This window comes from Rhinopithecus roxellana, chromosome 14 (genome assembly GCF_007565055.1).
Source record: "Rhinopithecus roxellana isolate Shanxi Qingling chromosome 14, ASM756505v1, whole genome shotgun sequence".
Taxonomy (NCBI): Eukaryota; Metazoa; Chordata; class Mammalia; order Primates; family Cercopithecidae; genus Rhinopithecus; species Rhinopithecus roxellana.
The window spans coordinates 87,787,162-87,803,796 of NC_044562.1; the positions used below are offsets into that span (position 1 = coordinate 87,787,162).

General features: G+C 42.4%; 1 protein-coding gene across 1 annotated transcript in view; it reads left to right on the forward strand.

The window, feature by feature from the left end:
- The window catches only part of LOC104670457 (aldehyde oxidase 2-like), an 80,688-nt gene extending 68,061 nt beyond the window's left edge, over positions 1–12,627 (forward strand). The window contains 2 exon segments of the mRNA XM_030916339.1: positions 9,492–9,567; positions 12,382–12,627. Of these exon segments, the coding sequence (XP_030772199.1) occupies positions 9,492–9,545 (54 nt within the window). The 3' untranslated portion in view covers positions 9,546–9,567; positions 12,382–12,627.
- Positions 12,628–16,635: the final 4,008 nt, after the last annotated feature.

Below are 16,635 nucleotides of genomic sequence, written 5' to 3' on the forward strand. Positions count from 1 at the left end.
ATGGGCAGGGCGGGGAAACCAGCACCCTCCACCCACTCCAGGAACTCCTCCGTGCGGATCTTGGCCTAGAGGTCAGTCATCTGCCGGTTCCTGACTCTGCTGGTGACATGGTCACTGTGGAATGGTATCATCTCATACCCCAAAAGCATAAGCACTTCTGACTTTTAAAAATGTTCTCATTCACATTTTGCAATAATAAATACCCTTTTCTGGAATGGGGCAGATTAAGAAAACTAAAAAACACAACAAACAAAAAGATATTTCTAATCTTCCTTTCTTGCCTGAGGTTAATGTTTTCAGTCTTCCAATGGTCTGGCTCCTAAAACATGAATTCCTTCACGTCTAAGATTTCAGGCTATTTTGAATAGTCCGGTCGTCTGACAAAGTAGCTCTGTCACATACGATGGTGAGAAGTGAAACACTTCGATTTCATTTACCATTTGGGACTTAGTTTCTTAGCTACCTGGTCCATATGATGAAACCGTATTTCCTCTCAAGTCTGATGGTTTCTTGATAAGACTAACACATCTTTGCAGATATAAATCATCTATTAATTTGTGCCCATCAATCAAATGCTCAATGTTAGAATAACCTAGCATTTTCTAAAATACTTGCAGATACATGGTTTATAAATATCACTTCATGTTATAACCTGTGTTTGCTATTTTAGACCTCCTTTTAATAACATGCATTGCATTTTGTCTTTGTAAAAGTAACACATGTCCATTATGGGAAAATTAGAAAATGCTCAAAAGAATAAGGTGAAGTTAAAATCAGCCATAATCCCACCAACCAGAACTAACTATAACCATGTTTTGGAGTGTGAGTGTGCGTGTGTGTGTGTGTGTGTACACTTTTAACCATCCTTTAATTTATATATGTTTATATGTACAATATATCTTATTTGTAAACTCATTTAATAAAATCCGGATATCCCTGATATAAGTCTTTGAAAAGATTTGTACAGTATAATTGGGAATGACGGCTGGGCACGGTGGGTCACACCTGTAATCCCAGCACTTTGGGAGGCTGAGGCAGGCGGATCACGAGGTCAGGAGATCGAGACCAGCCTGGCTAACACGGTGAAACCCCATCTCTACTAAAAATACAAAAAATTAGCCGAGCACAGTGGCGGGTGCCTGTAGTCCCAGCTACTCGGGAGGCTGAGGCAGGAGAATGGCGTAAACCCGGGAGGCGGAGTTTGCAGTGAGCCGAGATCGCGCCACTGCACTCCAGCCTGGGTGATAGAGTGAGACTCCGTCTGAAAAAATAAATAAAGAAAGAAATTGGGAATGACTCTACTGAGCCTCAGTCGCGGAGAAATCTGGATTGGGAATTTCATGGGAAAAGTATCCCATGAAACATCACTCAAAAAACAGTTGCTTAAACACAAAAAGAAAATACCTGGCCAAACTCGTTTATCCTACAAACTCTTGATCTTTATCTACAGCTACTGGAATAAATTTAAGGGGCTAGGGCAGGACAGAATGTTTAACTTTTCAATAATAATCCCCTTGTTATTAAGGCTACTTAGGCCATATGGAGAATGATCATTTATCCTTTTTTTTTTTTTTTTTTTTTGAAGACAAGGTCTTGCTGTGTTGCCCAGGCTGGAGTACAGTGTTGCAATCTCAGCTCACTGCACTCTCTACCTCCCAGGTTCAAGAGATTCTCCTGCCTCAGTCTCCCGAGTAGCTAGGATTACAGGTGTGTACCACCATGCCCAGCTAATTTTGGTATTTTTAGTAGAGATGGGGTTTCACCATGTTGGCCAGGCTGGTCTCGAACTCCTGGCCTCAGAGGATCCTCCCGTCTCAGCCTTCCACAGTGCTGGCATTACAGGCATGAGCCACCGTGCCTGGCATAATCATTTATCCTTCATACTTATCGCGACCTACAATATTCCTAGCCATTGCACTGAACTCACATATATTTGAAACAAGAAGAAGAAAGCCCTCTCCAAATACTTGAGAAGGCTTCAGTTAGTTTGTTCGAGCCTCCAGACCCTGTCTCCTCAACGGTTCACCAACATAGAGAGGAGGCTGGTTAGAGGCCAGCCTTGATTGGGACCTCCCAAGGAGTGGGAGGAAGAAGTGAGTCTTAGTTTAACAGAGGCCAAGAAACACACAAAATTTAGATTATTCTACTATTACCTGTTGCAGAAAACGGCAATACTCCTCTATCCATATAGAAACATAAGCAAGAATCCCAGGAGCCATCCTGGCATTTATCTCCCTCATACTCAGTAGTTAGTCCTTCGTCATGTCCTGTTCATTTTTACCCCCAACAATTTCTTGACCCAGTCCATTTTCTCCATCCTTAACCACTATATTATTCATTCATCCCACAAACAGGTGTTGAGCATCTAATGTGTGCCAGCCATTGTTCTACAGAACAATTCTGGGGCTACAGTAGGGAATGAAACAGAGACCCCTGCCGTGGTGGCGCTTAGTTTCTGGTGACCCTGAAGCTAACTACCATCTCTCCATCCTGGATCAAAGTTGCCTGCTGGCTGGTCTCCCTACAACCCCTGCAGCCAGAGGCTTGTGGTGTGGCAAAGCAGACCATGCCACACCAGCACACACATTGGCAAAAAGCTTCCCTTTGCTCATAGGAGACAGGAAACTTCTTAACTTACCTTCCTGAGCCTACAAACCTTCAGAGTCCAGCATGTCCAACCCCACCACCTCTCCAGCCACACATGACCCTGCCCAGCCACACTTGCCTTCTTCTATCATTCTTCATGTCAAGGACAGAGGCGCTCACTCCTGCTTCAGGGCTTCTGCCGTGCTCTTCCTTCTCCTTGGAACCATCTTCTTCTGTTCAACTTGTTAACTCCTACTCGGGTATTCAACAAATTCATTTGATCCCTTCCTTTCTGCATAGTTGGAGGTCCCAGGAATATAGTGGTGAACCAGACTCACAGGTCTCTGCTCTCAAGGCATTTATAGTCCAGCAGGGAAGGAAGACAGTGACTGTGAATTATAAGTGCTTGGCTGACCCTGGGTTATACTAATACAGCCCATAGAACAAAGCCTTTCTGACTTAGCCTTGCTCTTTTCTTGAAGTTAGAGGGGTCATAGATGGGATCCCACTTTGGTTACTCTACATGCAATTGTGCATTCATCTAACATATTTATTGAGCACCTTCCATGTACCAGGCACTGCTGGGGAACTAAAAAAATAGTGGTGAGCAAGGCAATCTCTGCCGGCATAGAGCTTACATTCTGTGGGGGAAGCCAGACAGTAAACAAGTAAACAAATGCACAATATGATTCCAAGTGGTGTTGAATACTGTGAAGGAAAATTGAAGAGAAAGGAGGTAGAATGTGATGGTGAAATTATTTGATTATAGTTTCTTGGGGAAGTTCCCTTCCCTCTGAGAGTGTTCACATTTGAGCCAAAGTCTGAATGAAGCAGGGGACCAAGTATAAAGCTGGCAATGATACAGTCCAGGCCGAGAACAGCTCATGCAAAGGCCCTGCGGCAGCTTCAGAAGAATCAAAGTCTCTTGGGACTAAGCAGCCCTCAGAAGTGGCCCTTTTGTGTCTGATTTGTCTCTCTGGTAGAGAAGTGTCTGATTTGCCTCTCTGGTAGAAAAATCTTACAATTGTTGTTCTCCAGGCTGAGAGAAAATAGAAGTTGTGGCCACATCATTTATTTTCACATCAGCGAGTAAAACCTGGATAGTCCTTCTTCCAATCAGCAATTTTCCTAGTCTTTATCATACACTTTATAGCACTTCAGATCTACTTCTTTAGACCTTTAGTGAATATAATTCATTCATCCCCTTAGAAGCCACAGCAGGCCTCCTGAAGTTCTTATAGCCTGACTGCTCACACAGACCAATTTCTAAAGCATCTTGGAACAAATCTGACTCCATATCAGAATTTACTTTTTTTTTTTTTTTTTTTTTGAGATGGAGTCTCGCTCTGTCGCCCAAGCTGGAGTGCAGTGGTGCAATCTCAGCTCACTGCAACCTCCACCTCCAGGGTTCAAGCGATTCTCCTGCGTCAGCCTCCTGAGTAGCTGGGATTAAGGCGCCTGCCACCATGCCTGGATAATCTTTGTATTTTCAGTAGAGACAGAGTTTCATCATTTTGGTCAGGTCTCAAACTCCTGACCTCGTGATCCACCCGCCTCGGCCTCCTAAAGTGCTGGGATTATAGGCATGAACCACCACGCCAACCAGATTTTACATTTTTAATACATTTGATCAAATGACAACATGGTTTCTAATTGAAATATATAATGATTCACACTGGTACACAATGCTGTACTATGCAAATGTATATATAGAAAGAGAGAAATAAGAAACATAGATATTAACAGTCTTTGTATTGGACCTTTGAATACTCTTGTCAAAACACAATTTGTTCTAATGAATAAGAAGGTCAGGGAGTCAGAATGTCTGTGTACTAGAGCATGAGTATTGAAAAGTTCAAGACCTCCTCTTTTAATAACCTCCTTATAGCCATAAGGTAAATAACAGCCTGACTAGATCTATTTCTTAAACAGAAATGATGATAAAACGCTCAGTACTTTTCCCTTGGAATTAAATAAAATAATGCATGTAAAAATACTGTGTAAATATGAGTCACTCTGTAAATATTAGCGTTAAAGTCATCACCAAAAACCCATAAACTGTTAACGAACTTCTTCAAAATATGCCTCTCCCAAAAGGCTTGAAAAGTGTTTCCACATTAAATCAAGTTGACCTGCGAGGCCAGAATAAACAACAATTCTTCTAACTAGCAGCCTCATTTCCATGGGTAAATTAGCTTCAAAAAAGGCAGGCATTGGCAAGAAGCCTAAGGCATGTTTGTTACCAAAAATAATCATACTGTATGAATGAGCATTTACTATGTCAAAAGGTTTTTTTTTTTAAACATGTTTGGGTTTGTTTAACCTTAATCACAGCATTGCTGGCTGCCATTTTTGCATGGGCTCTTTCTCAGGTGGTTAATTTCTGATAAGGACAGTGTTGCTGGTGGTGGTTTCTACTCTGAGCCCAGCAGGGCAGCCTGGCTCAACTATGCGTGGCCAGAAACATCATCTCTATGTAATTTCCTTTTCGGTGATGGGAGAAAGAAAAATATATACTCCTTGGAAAATGTGTTTTGTACAGTCATCTTAAATTCCACAAGGGGGAAAAAAGTAAACTTCCCTTAAAGATATACATATTTAACACTTTCAAATTAAGACTTCTCCTTAGAAACAGTGATTTCATTAAAAAAAAAAAAAAAAAAACTTTAGGATTCAGAGACATGAAGGGTTCCACACCCTCAAAAGTTAGAAAAATACTGACTTGGAGAATGTGGAATAGGTCAGACTTTTTAAAAAAATCATGTTATCTTAGTATCACCAGCAGCAAAACGTATTTGTTGAGTAATCACTAAACATGGTCTATGTGGGCTGCCATAGTGGGAGGCCATATAGAGCCAATTAACAGCTTCAGTTTCCATCTCCTGGAAGTTAAAATCAGACACCTCAGCCTGGAAACAGGTTTATAAGCAGGTTTCAGCTTACCCCACTTCTGAAGGGGCAGCCTGGAACACGATGACTCACAAGAAATCCTTGCAATCATAACAAATGGCTCATGTCCTACGTTAGGCTGACGCATAATCTTATCGTACCCTAGTGGGGAAAAGTCCTTCATTCTTAGATCAGTCCTCAATTCCAAATGGCCATGCCTGTCCTTCACAGAATCTGCATTTCTATGAGATTGATCAATGGCTAGTTTCTAACGTCCTTCGCCTTCTTCCTACGCTGCAAACCCTAATACGGTCGCCCTCCACAGACTCCCCTCCCTTTACAGCACTGCGTCTCTCACATCCCCACGTCCCATTTTCCCTCCCTGCTTCTTTTGCATTTCTAGAAGCCCAGATTCAGTGAGAATTGGCAGCATTAAAAGCACCACCTGTTTAGTTCAGTATCTGGAGCGCTTCCTCCTCACTGATGAAGGAAAAGAGGCACGTGAACATTTTGCATGCTGCCGGCAGCCTGGTTTACCCACTCCTCTCAGGCAGTTCACTCCCAAACGCTAGCCATTCGAATGTAGCCTGCTCAACCCCATACTCTATACACAGCCCTGGATTTCTCTGAGCTGGGGAGACGTCTACCAGCCCTACAAGACTGCATTCTATTTCTTGGGGCTCATATACCACAACATGTGAAAACATGAAATCTCCAGCCTGTTCAGCTAAAATCTCAGCTACAGATAGTTGGCAGGGCCTTAGACCAGCACAGACATGCTTCGGTCACCTGGATTCCTTGAGATGAACACAGAGCAGACTGCACAGCTCAGGACAGACTGAGAGTAGAGTCTCCCATGGTGTCTTCCTCAGAATGCTTAACCTATTGTCCTGTTCCCATGAGACACACACGCATACATGCATGCATGTACTCACACAGACTCACATGCACGCACACACTCAGACAGGCATGTACTCATTCTTAACCACATTCTTCTAACCTCTCATGCTGTCTTGAAAGAGGTTTTATTGGCTGTGAAACTGGTTCCACATTGAATACGTTTGTCCCAGGATGCAGGAGCTGAATCATTTCCCTGCAACACTTGGTGACATTTCACAGAGTAGCCATTCGTACTCCTGAAGGGAGATTCTCTGATACTGTTATTGAATGTATATTTTTGTATCTAAAAACTCTCCTGTGTGATCTCTTCCTCATTAGGTTTGTAGGAGCAGAGGAAAGGGAGAGATAGGGAGAACACCTAAAAGGGAAGAGGAAAAAGCTGGAGGCATTCCTCAGTTTAAGGGAGGAAATAAGAGATGCAGACTATAAAACAGGAGAAAAGACAACCATCTCGTCCTGCCAGGGAGAAGAGTTACAATGAACTGTTTTAGCTTAGTGCTTGAGACAGGCCCTGAGTTAGAGTGAATCTGGGTTTCAATTCCAGCTCTACAATTTTTTTTTTTTTTTTTTTTTTTTTTTTGAGATAGAGTCTTGCTCTGTCGCCCAGGCTGGAGTGCAGTGGCGCAATCTCGGCTCACTGCAACCACCACCTCACAGGTTGAAGTGATCCTCCCACCTCAGCCTCCCGAGTAACTGGGACTACAGGTGCACACCACATACCCAGCTAGTTTCTGTATTTTTGGTAGAGACAAGGTTTCACCATGTTGCCCAGGCTGGTGTCAAACTCCTAAGCTCAAGCAATCTGCCCACCTCAGCCTCCCAAAGTGCTGGGATTACAGGCATGAGGCACAGCACCCAGCCCCAGCTCTACCTTTAATGCTTTATTTAAGTTCCCTGATCACTCAGTTTTCTTATCTATAAAATGAGGGAGAGGTGGGGTAGTGGAGAGAATAACTCTAGTTACTTTACAGGATTGTTGTGAGAATTGAGTGAGATAATATATAAAGCAGTTGGCAGTTGTCACACATAGTAAATGGTCAATACATATTGATGAGGATGATGGTGAAAATGATTGAGTCAGGGATCCCTAAGACCACCCTTAGGTTTAAAGATTCACTAGACGTGGCCAGATAATTGTCAGGACCTTAGACCAGTACAGACATGCTTCGGTCACCTGGATTCCTTGAGATGAACCCAGAGCGGACTGCATGGCTCAGGACAGACTGAGAGTAGAGTCTCCCATGGTGTCTTCCTCAGAATGCTTAACCTATTGTCCTGTTCCCATGAGACACACACACATACAAGCATGCATGTACTCACACAGACTCACAAGCATGCACACAGACAGGCATGTACTCATTCTTAACCACATTCTTCTAACCTCTCATGCTGTCTTGGAAGAGGTTTTATTGGCTGTGAAACTGGTTCCATATTGAATACGTTTGTCCCAGGATGCAGGAGCTGAATCATTTCCCTGCAACGCTTGGTGACATTTCACAGAGTAGCCATTCTTACTCCTGAAGGGAGATTCTCTGATACTGTTATTGAATGTATATTTGTGTCTCTACTAAAAACCAAAAAAAATTAGCCAGGCGTGGTGGCACGTGCCTATAGTCCCAGCTGCTCAGGAGGCTAGGGTGGGAGGATTGCCTGAGCCCAGGAGTTTGACGCTGCAGTGAGCTTGATTGCGCCACTGCACTCTAGCCTGGGTGATAGAGCAGGACCCTGTCTTAAAAAAAAAAAGAAAGAGAGAGAGAGAGAGAGACTAAAAATTCCATAACTTAAGCAGAAGAGTAGACCCAAATCTGCCACAGCTAAACTGAGGAGTTTTGCCCTGTGTCCAGCCCAGACCTTGCAGAACAGGCTCATTCTCAAGAAGAGAGCCAAGCAGCTCCCACGGGAACAGCTAAGAAGAAGAAGAAAAAAAAAAAAAAAAGGGAAGAGAATAGGGAAGGCCCTTTGGGAAGGCAAACCTAGCCCTTCATTTACATTTCAATACAGAGGGCAAAAACTAAGAACAGAATTTAGGAAAATGTCCTAAATGATAGAAGTTGGGTGAATTATTTGGCTTCTTTTTGTATTTTTGTGAAATAAATACATATTAGGAGCAGGGGGAAAGCTTTTTGATACCTTCATAGCTTTCCATCATTAGGGAAAAGTTTGCTTTGCTTTTTAACACATTTGTAACTAAAAGTCAACCCTTCAAACAAAAACGTAATGGGGAGAGGAGGGATGTGTGTTCTGCTTTGGGCTTGAACCTAAGGGGGAGAATTCCCCAAAGAGGAGACAGGCATTAAGAACCACGAGAACGGATGAACAATTCTTTGAGCTTGTAGCCCAAGACAGTGAAATGAGACTGGGGTTTGACCAGCAAGAACACAATATCACACAAACCATTTGACTAAAGGTGCACACAGGGCTGTTATCATATCACTGTAAAGACGTCCAGGTGTGTGGGCTCCAGTGTACACACCTCCCAGACTAGCCACATCCCTACTCCCAAATGAATTCATGGGATGTGTAATTCTCTTTGGGATTCATACCTGGGAAGCAAAGAAGATAGGTAACCCACTGAAGTGCCCTCTTTCTAAGCCAGGCGCAGTGGCTCATGCCTGTAATCCCAGCACTTTGGGAGGCCAAGGCAGGTGGATCACCTGAGGCCAGGAGTTCCAGGCCAACCTGGCCAACATGGTGAAACCCTGTACCTACTAAATACAAAAATGAGCCAGGCATGGTGGCACACACCTGTAATCCCAGCTACTCAGGAGACTGAGGCACGAGAATCACTTGAACCTGGGAAGAGGAGGTTGCAGTGAGCTAAGATCGCACCACTGCGCTCCAGCCTGGGTGACAGAGCAAGACTGTGTCTCCAAAAAAAAATTCTGAAGTGCCCTCTTGTTTAGCAACATTAGGTATAGCAGAAAGGACAACACAAACCCACCTTCTTTTCACAGTTGTCAGTTGAAGGGAATGACACAGTCCCATGCCCCAGGAGCCAGGAACATTCAGCCTCTTCTCATCCCAAAATTTTTTAAACCCCAAGATTTGATGTAATGCTCCTGTTGAAATAAATGGTGTTATGGTACATTAAGTGTTTAATTTGCTTTCTTTCTTAGATCCCAAGAGATGACCCTGAGACATTTAAACCTTCGTCTATCCCTATAGCGTAACACTGCTATCATTCCCTAAAAGGTAAGATCGATAAGCTAAAAGATAATTATTCAAAGTGGGAAAAAAATCAGCCAATCCAGGCTTTCAAACTTTGTTCTATAGAAATCAAGAATTGCACAAGTGCTTAAATCATGCTTCATTTTAAAGTCAGCATATCTTATCCAATATTTAAGTCCTTTAACATTAAATATGCATGGTTCTGGGAACTGACAAAAGAAGGCCAGGGTGTTTTAACCAACATGGTAGTTTTTTTAATTTTAAAATAAAATATGAAAATACACTGGATTAAAATATTTAAAGAGCCTACTCCCTGATTCTTTTAAGAATCACAACTGGAATGCAAAAAAGCAAATTGAAATCTACTGATTACTCCATTTATAGTTAACTAGCACTATCTGGAAGAGTTATCGCTTTGTATTCATTGAGTTCAGCTGCTACAATTTTGTGCTGCTGCTTAACACTACACACAGCACAGAAGGCTTTGGAGAGTGGCCACAAAAACTCCTTAGGAAATACATGCTGATAAGAAGAAACATGTTTTTTTGTTACAAAATTAAACTTCTACTTTCTGCACACTTAGTGGGCAATAACTGAAAACACTGTGGAAGAGAAAGAACTATGACATAAACTCAGATAAAAATAAAATAAAATTTTTTCATTAAAATCTAATTTTCCAGTGTAATTGTCTAAAACCACCCACAAGTATTAACACATATAATATACATTTAATTCCATTCTGCTTTGTCATATGAGAACAACTTGTGTTGATATTTTTACTAAATCAGACTAAATAACCAATGAGAATTTGCTTCTCCTTTACAACAACAAAAATCAAAATAGGCAACACTTAAAATTACATCTTACATTATTGTAAAATAGTCATTTTAAAACATACACCAACAAGCCAGGCATGGTGGCTCATGTCTATAATCCCAGCACTTTGGGAGGCCAAGGCAGGTGGATGGCTTGAGTTCAGGAGTTTAAGACCAGCTTGGGCAACACAGTGAAACCCCGTCTGTACACCACCTGGCATGGTGGCACATGCCTGTAGTCCCAGCTACTTGGAGGCTGAGGTAGCAGGTTTGCTTGAGTCCAGGAGATGGAGGTTGCAGTGAGCCAAAAGTGTGCCACTGGACTCCAGCCTAGGCAACGGAGTGAAACCCTATCTCAGAAACACACACACACACAAATGCAGAGCAAATTATCTAAGCTCTTTAATTATTCTCTCTTTCTATCCTTCTTTCTCTTTCCAAGTATTAAAGTTAAATGTGAATATGATGGCAAATCCTCTCTAATTCTTATGTACAACAAGGCATATAAAGTACATGGCATCATGCCTAACACATAGTACTCAACATAGTTACACACACACACACGCATGCACACACAGATAAAATGCCAAATTTTAACCAACTAGACATCACCAGTGAATGAATGGGGTTGTCAAGTTTTTGTACAGACTTTTTTTTTTTTTTTTTTTGAGACGGAGTCTCACTCTGCCGCCCAGGCTGGAGTGCAGTGGCCGGATCTCAGCTCACTGCAAGCTCCGCCTCCTGGGTTTAAGCCATTCTCCTGCCTCAGCCTCCCGAGTAGCTGGGACTACAGGCGCCCGCCACGTCGCCCGGCTAGTTTTTTGTATTTTTTAGTAGAGACGGGGTTTCGGCTAGTTTTTTGTATTTTTTAGTAGAGACGGGGTTTCACCGTGTTAGCCAGGATGGTCTCGATCTCCTGACCTCGTGATCCGCCCGTCTCAGCCTCCCAAAGTGCTGGGATTACAGGCTTGAGCCACCGCGCCCGGCTCAGACTTTTTTTTGACTGAGGGGAGGGACATGGTCTCGCTGTGTCACCCAGGCTAGAGTGTAGTGGTCCAATCTCGGCTCACTGCAACCTCCGCCTCCCAGGTTCAAGCGATTCTCGTGTCTCAGCCTCCTGAGTAGCTGGGACTACAGGCACACGCCACCACACACAGCTGATTTTTTTGTAGAGACAGGGTTTTGCCATGTTTAGCCAGCCTGGTATCGAACTCCTGACCTCAAGTAATTTGACTGCCTCGGCCTCCCAAAGTGCTGGGATTACAGGCGTGAGTCACTGTGCCCAGTCTGTACAGATGTTAAAATAAAGACCATCATCTTCTATGCCTGGTGGCTCATGCCTGTAATCCCAGCACTTCAGGAGGCCAGAATGGGAGGATCACATGAGGCCAGGAGTTCAAGACCAGCCTGGGGGACATAGCAAGACCCTGTCTCTAATTTTTAAAAAATTAAAATTAAAGAATTTTTAAAAAGACCATCCTCAAATTGCAAGACAAATTTAAAAAACAAAAAAAACTTCTTGTCACTTTACCATTTATAATTACTTTTGTGTGTCAGTTACCCATGCCATGCATGTTACCCATGCCATGCAATCAACACAAGATGCAGATATAAATTGCATTCTGAATCTGTAACTGTCATCCTTTACCTGCAATTTCAAATTTTTACATTCTTCAAAGTAACATAATTGGCTCTTGTATATTTGCTTTATAAGGAAGTGTTCAATATTGATCTTATAAATCAAATTTATACCACACTAAAAACATATACATGTGAGTGTATTCCCCATAACATTTTAAACCTCTGCTAAAAATATTCAAAAACTTCTGATGTCATCCAGCTTCTTATTTTATAAAGGAAGACACGGAGGCCACAGGAGAATAGTAACTACCCAAATGTACTTATTCATGCTGTAAATCCTATCAACCCAATTGTCAATCATTTATTGTTCTTCTCCCTATATATAAAGTTGAGAGATTTGCACACTGTATTTCATAATTATTGTCTTTTTTTTTTTTTTCAGGTGTTTCAGTTTTTCACAAGTAAAAAGATGGCTTGTTAATCCTAACTGGGATCCAAACTGATATTCTTATACTGTTGTAGAAAAAAATAGACACAAAATTTAGAAACGTTATCCAACTTTGATTATATTAACCCAATGAAGCATTATTTGCAAAGCATTTCACTTAGACTTTCCAGCCTAGAGGCCACCAGAAAAGCACTGCTGTATCCACAGTAAGCAAGTTTAGTGCTGATTTGTTTCTGAAAAGATCACGTAAATGTTGCTGTAAAAGCAAACTTTTCTTTTCTGTGTCCATCCAATCTAAATGGACTGGTAATATAGGTTATGATTATAGAATGAAAGATACTTCTTGGTAGATAAATATATGATGACTTTTCCCAGTAGTGTATTTGATTCAGTAGCCACAAGAGAGTTCTGCAAGTTTTGTTTTGCCATAGATTGACCATAGGTCTATGTACGTGCATTTGACAGCAAAGGAGTGGTATATCCCTCATGCACATCTACTATCCAACTGATTAACCTTCTTTTGGATTTGGAGGAGGGGAAAAAGCAATATAAAAACATTTTCAATATCTTGCCCCCAACCCCTCTGTGCTGCTGTTGTTGTTGAAAAACATCCAATCTAGTATCAGAGTTTAGGAAATATTGCATATTTCAGTTTCCCATAGATTGAGGTGAGAACATAGAGCAAAAGAATTATAAATTGTAATTACCCCCTACATTGTGGTTTAAAATATATAGGATCCTCTCTACCAATAACTTTGAGAAGAAAAAACAAAAGAAAAAAAGAAAGAAGATATATGGGATCCACCAAATTACATTCATCTGAGTTTAGAAGTCTTCAGAGCGAGGAACCAGAATATAAATTAGGCCCTATTTGACCAGAAAGTCAGGGGTAAGCTGATTTTCTACTAGCCAGATTTCACAAGATCAAGCTTACCAAGCCATGGTCTGCAGTGACCCCTGCAGTGGCTGAAGGAGGGGAGGCAGAGCTGAGAACGCTGGGCGATGGGTGAGAGAAGGTAGGCAATAAGGCATAAATACAGCCTGGAGGAGGCTGAAGGTCCTTAAAGCCATGAGCATGTTGTTGTGAGACGCTGGGGTGTAGCTGTCCAAGGCCCACCTGTGGACATCGGAGGCGTCCCTACACTACAGGAGCCCAAGGGATAAAGCAGGACAGGAGCACAAAGAGGAAGGAGGCAGGAGCAGCAGGGTTATGGGCAGGACAAAAATTACGCAAGACACAGGAACATTAAGAGTTGAGAACCTTAGAGGGAGTGGCTGGGGTGAAATAAGTTGAAAGCATTTTTTTTTTTTTTTTAGCTCTTTTGAAAATAAAATCCTTAATCTAATAAGAATGTGAGAAGTTTGTCTTATGTGTATCATTTTAAATGATGGTAAATATAATTCTATTTTTTTTTTTTTTTTAAGAATCTTTTCAGTTAGAGCTAAGGATGGTTACTGGGCATTTATTTTCCATTTGTCATGGTTCGAAACCATAAAGCACTAAAAATAGAGGAGCTTGAATAAAAATTATTTCTGTGAGTTGATGCACTAAAATCTGGATGGCATGGATGTTAATAAAATACTTTTTAAAAAAGATACAGTGGAAGCCATATATTTGAAACCAGTTCTTTGGGCTCAATAAACATTATTAAAATATGAAACAGACTAAAATGTTTATATACGTAAAACATTAACATGGCTTGAATGTTTATAAAAAAGGTAAAGCAAAGACTTACTCTCATACTGCTATGGCCTGAATGTTTATGTCACCCCAGAGTTCATACATTCAAACATAACCCCCAAGGTGGTGGTGTTAAGAGGTGTGGCCATTGGGAAGTGATTAGGTCATGAGGACTCCACTTTCATGAATGGGATTAGTGCCCTTATAAAATAAAAAGACCCCCAAGAGCGAGTTAACCTCCTCCACTACGTGAGAACACTGCAAGAAGGCACCATCTATGAACCAGAGAGGGGGCCCTTATCAAATACTGAATCTGCTAGCACCTGGATCTTGGACTTCTCAGCCTCCAGAACTGGGTTCTGAGCAAAACGTTTCTGTTTATGAGCAAGACATTTCTGTTTATAAGCCAGTTTATGGTATTTGTGTTAGAGCAGCCCAAACCAAGACACATAGCACCCCCATCCATTCAATTCTCACACATGCAGAGAGTAACTTTTGCTTTCCCAGAAGGCCCAGCATGTAACCTATCCCAGAATGCCCAGCCACTCTTGGCAAAATCACAGCTACTCAGCTGGCCCTACAAATGGACAGGACACAACTGCCAAATGTCAGAATGTTTGAGGAAGGACAAGTACCTGGTTCCTGCCCCTATTTTCACACCTGCTGTGCCCCTTCTCTCTGTCTAGACAATTCCATTCTACCAGCTTCCCAACATCAGCGGCAGCCTGATGCCTGTAAGGGTGACGAAGCATAACCCTTAATGCTCATCGTGGGCTTCATGGAACCTCCTACTTCTTACTCCCTGGGCCTTAGAGCACAGGAGACGTTTGTACTATTGCCTTCTGAGCCTGGGTTCTCTGAGAAGATTTTCTCTTTTGTAAAGAAAAACAGCCTGCTCTCGGTTCCATCCCAGAACAGTCAAAATTAATACTCTATCTGTCTCATAGAATTGAGTAGACAAACAGCAAAAAGATAGGCTAATTTGTAAGATGTCAAAAGGAAGTCAAAAACTTAGGCAGAAATAGTTGGAGACAAAATAATGGAATTTTCTCAGTCCCCCTCCACAACCCTGAAAGTCGATATTAAGATGTCACTGAGTACAAAGCAATAGTGTTCCTTCCTTTGCCAGGCCACAGCAGGACAGGCTCCCCTGTGCTCCTGTAACTTCACATTTAGATGATCCTACTGGCTAGCTATTGGTCTTGTTCCAAACCATTCTGCACATAACTGCCAAGATAATCTTTCTCAGCATCTGTAACTACCCACTGTCACTGGGTAAAAGAGTTGCATTCAACAGGACAGTTTCTTCTTCCAAAAGGGACTTCACTGTCATCTGTGAAGTGGTCACCTGTTGTTTTTATCTGACTGCTGTCTCTTCTTTGGGAAATTATCCATCCTCCACTCCATGTGTTCCAAACAAGCTGCTGCGAAAGGTATGAGATAAGCCGGGTTAGAGTCTCTCCTGAGAGATAGGCGTTTGCACAAGGTACACAAGCTAAAGGGCCACTGTAGCAGGTCGCCTGGATGGCCACGGTGAGTCCACAAGCTCCTGCTGCTGAGCTCTGCCCTCAATTCTGTGACCTACTCAGCACCTTTCCAGTGGTCAGTTTCCTAGGGTTGCTGCAACACATATCACAAGCTGGGTGGCTTCAGTATGTATTCTCTCACAGCTCTGGAGGCTAAAAGTCTGAAGTCAAGGTGCTGGCAGGACCACGGGTTGTCAGGAAGAATCCTTCCTCACCTCTTCGGGCAGCTCCTGCTGTTCCTTATGGCTGCATTACCCCAACCTCTGCCTCCATCATCTCATTGCCTTCTTCCCAGTGTGTCTGTATCCAAATCCTCTTCTTTTTCATAAAAACACCAGTCATTGGGCCGGATGTGGTGGCTCACGCCTGTAATCCCAGCACTTTGGGAGGCCAAGGTGGGCAGATCATGAGGTCAGGAGTTTGAGACCAGCCTAGCCAACATGGCGAAACCCCTTCTCTACTAAAAATACAAAAATTAGCCAGACATGGTGGCAGGCACCTGTAGTCCCAGGTACTCAGGAGGCTGAGGCAGGAGAATTGCTTGAACCTGGGAGGCTGAGGTTGCAGTGAGCCGAGATCATGCCATTGCACTCCAGCCTGGGCGACAGAGCGAGGCCCATCTCAAATAAATAAATAAATAAATAAATAAATAAATAAAACAAAACAAAACACCAGTCATTGGATTTAGGGCCCACCTTAATCCAGTAAGACTTCTTCTTAGTTTAATTAATTATACTTGCAAAGACTTCATTTCCAAATAAGGCCACTTCTGAGGTTCCAGGTAGACACGAATCTGGGGGGACACTATTCAACCCTCTCTACCAATAAACCTTGCTGAAGCTAATGGATAGTTTTGGGGTAGAAGTGACCCTCTCTCCTTTATGCCCCTATTGTGTCTGGTTCTTACATAACACACAATCTGTTTGTCTGCATGTGTATCCTTTCTTTCTAGATGAGCCACTGTCTGATGACAGGGATTGTGTCTTACTCATCTCTTACCACAGGGTCTATCTCAAACTGATACTTACACATGTATGATTA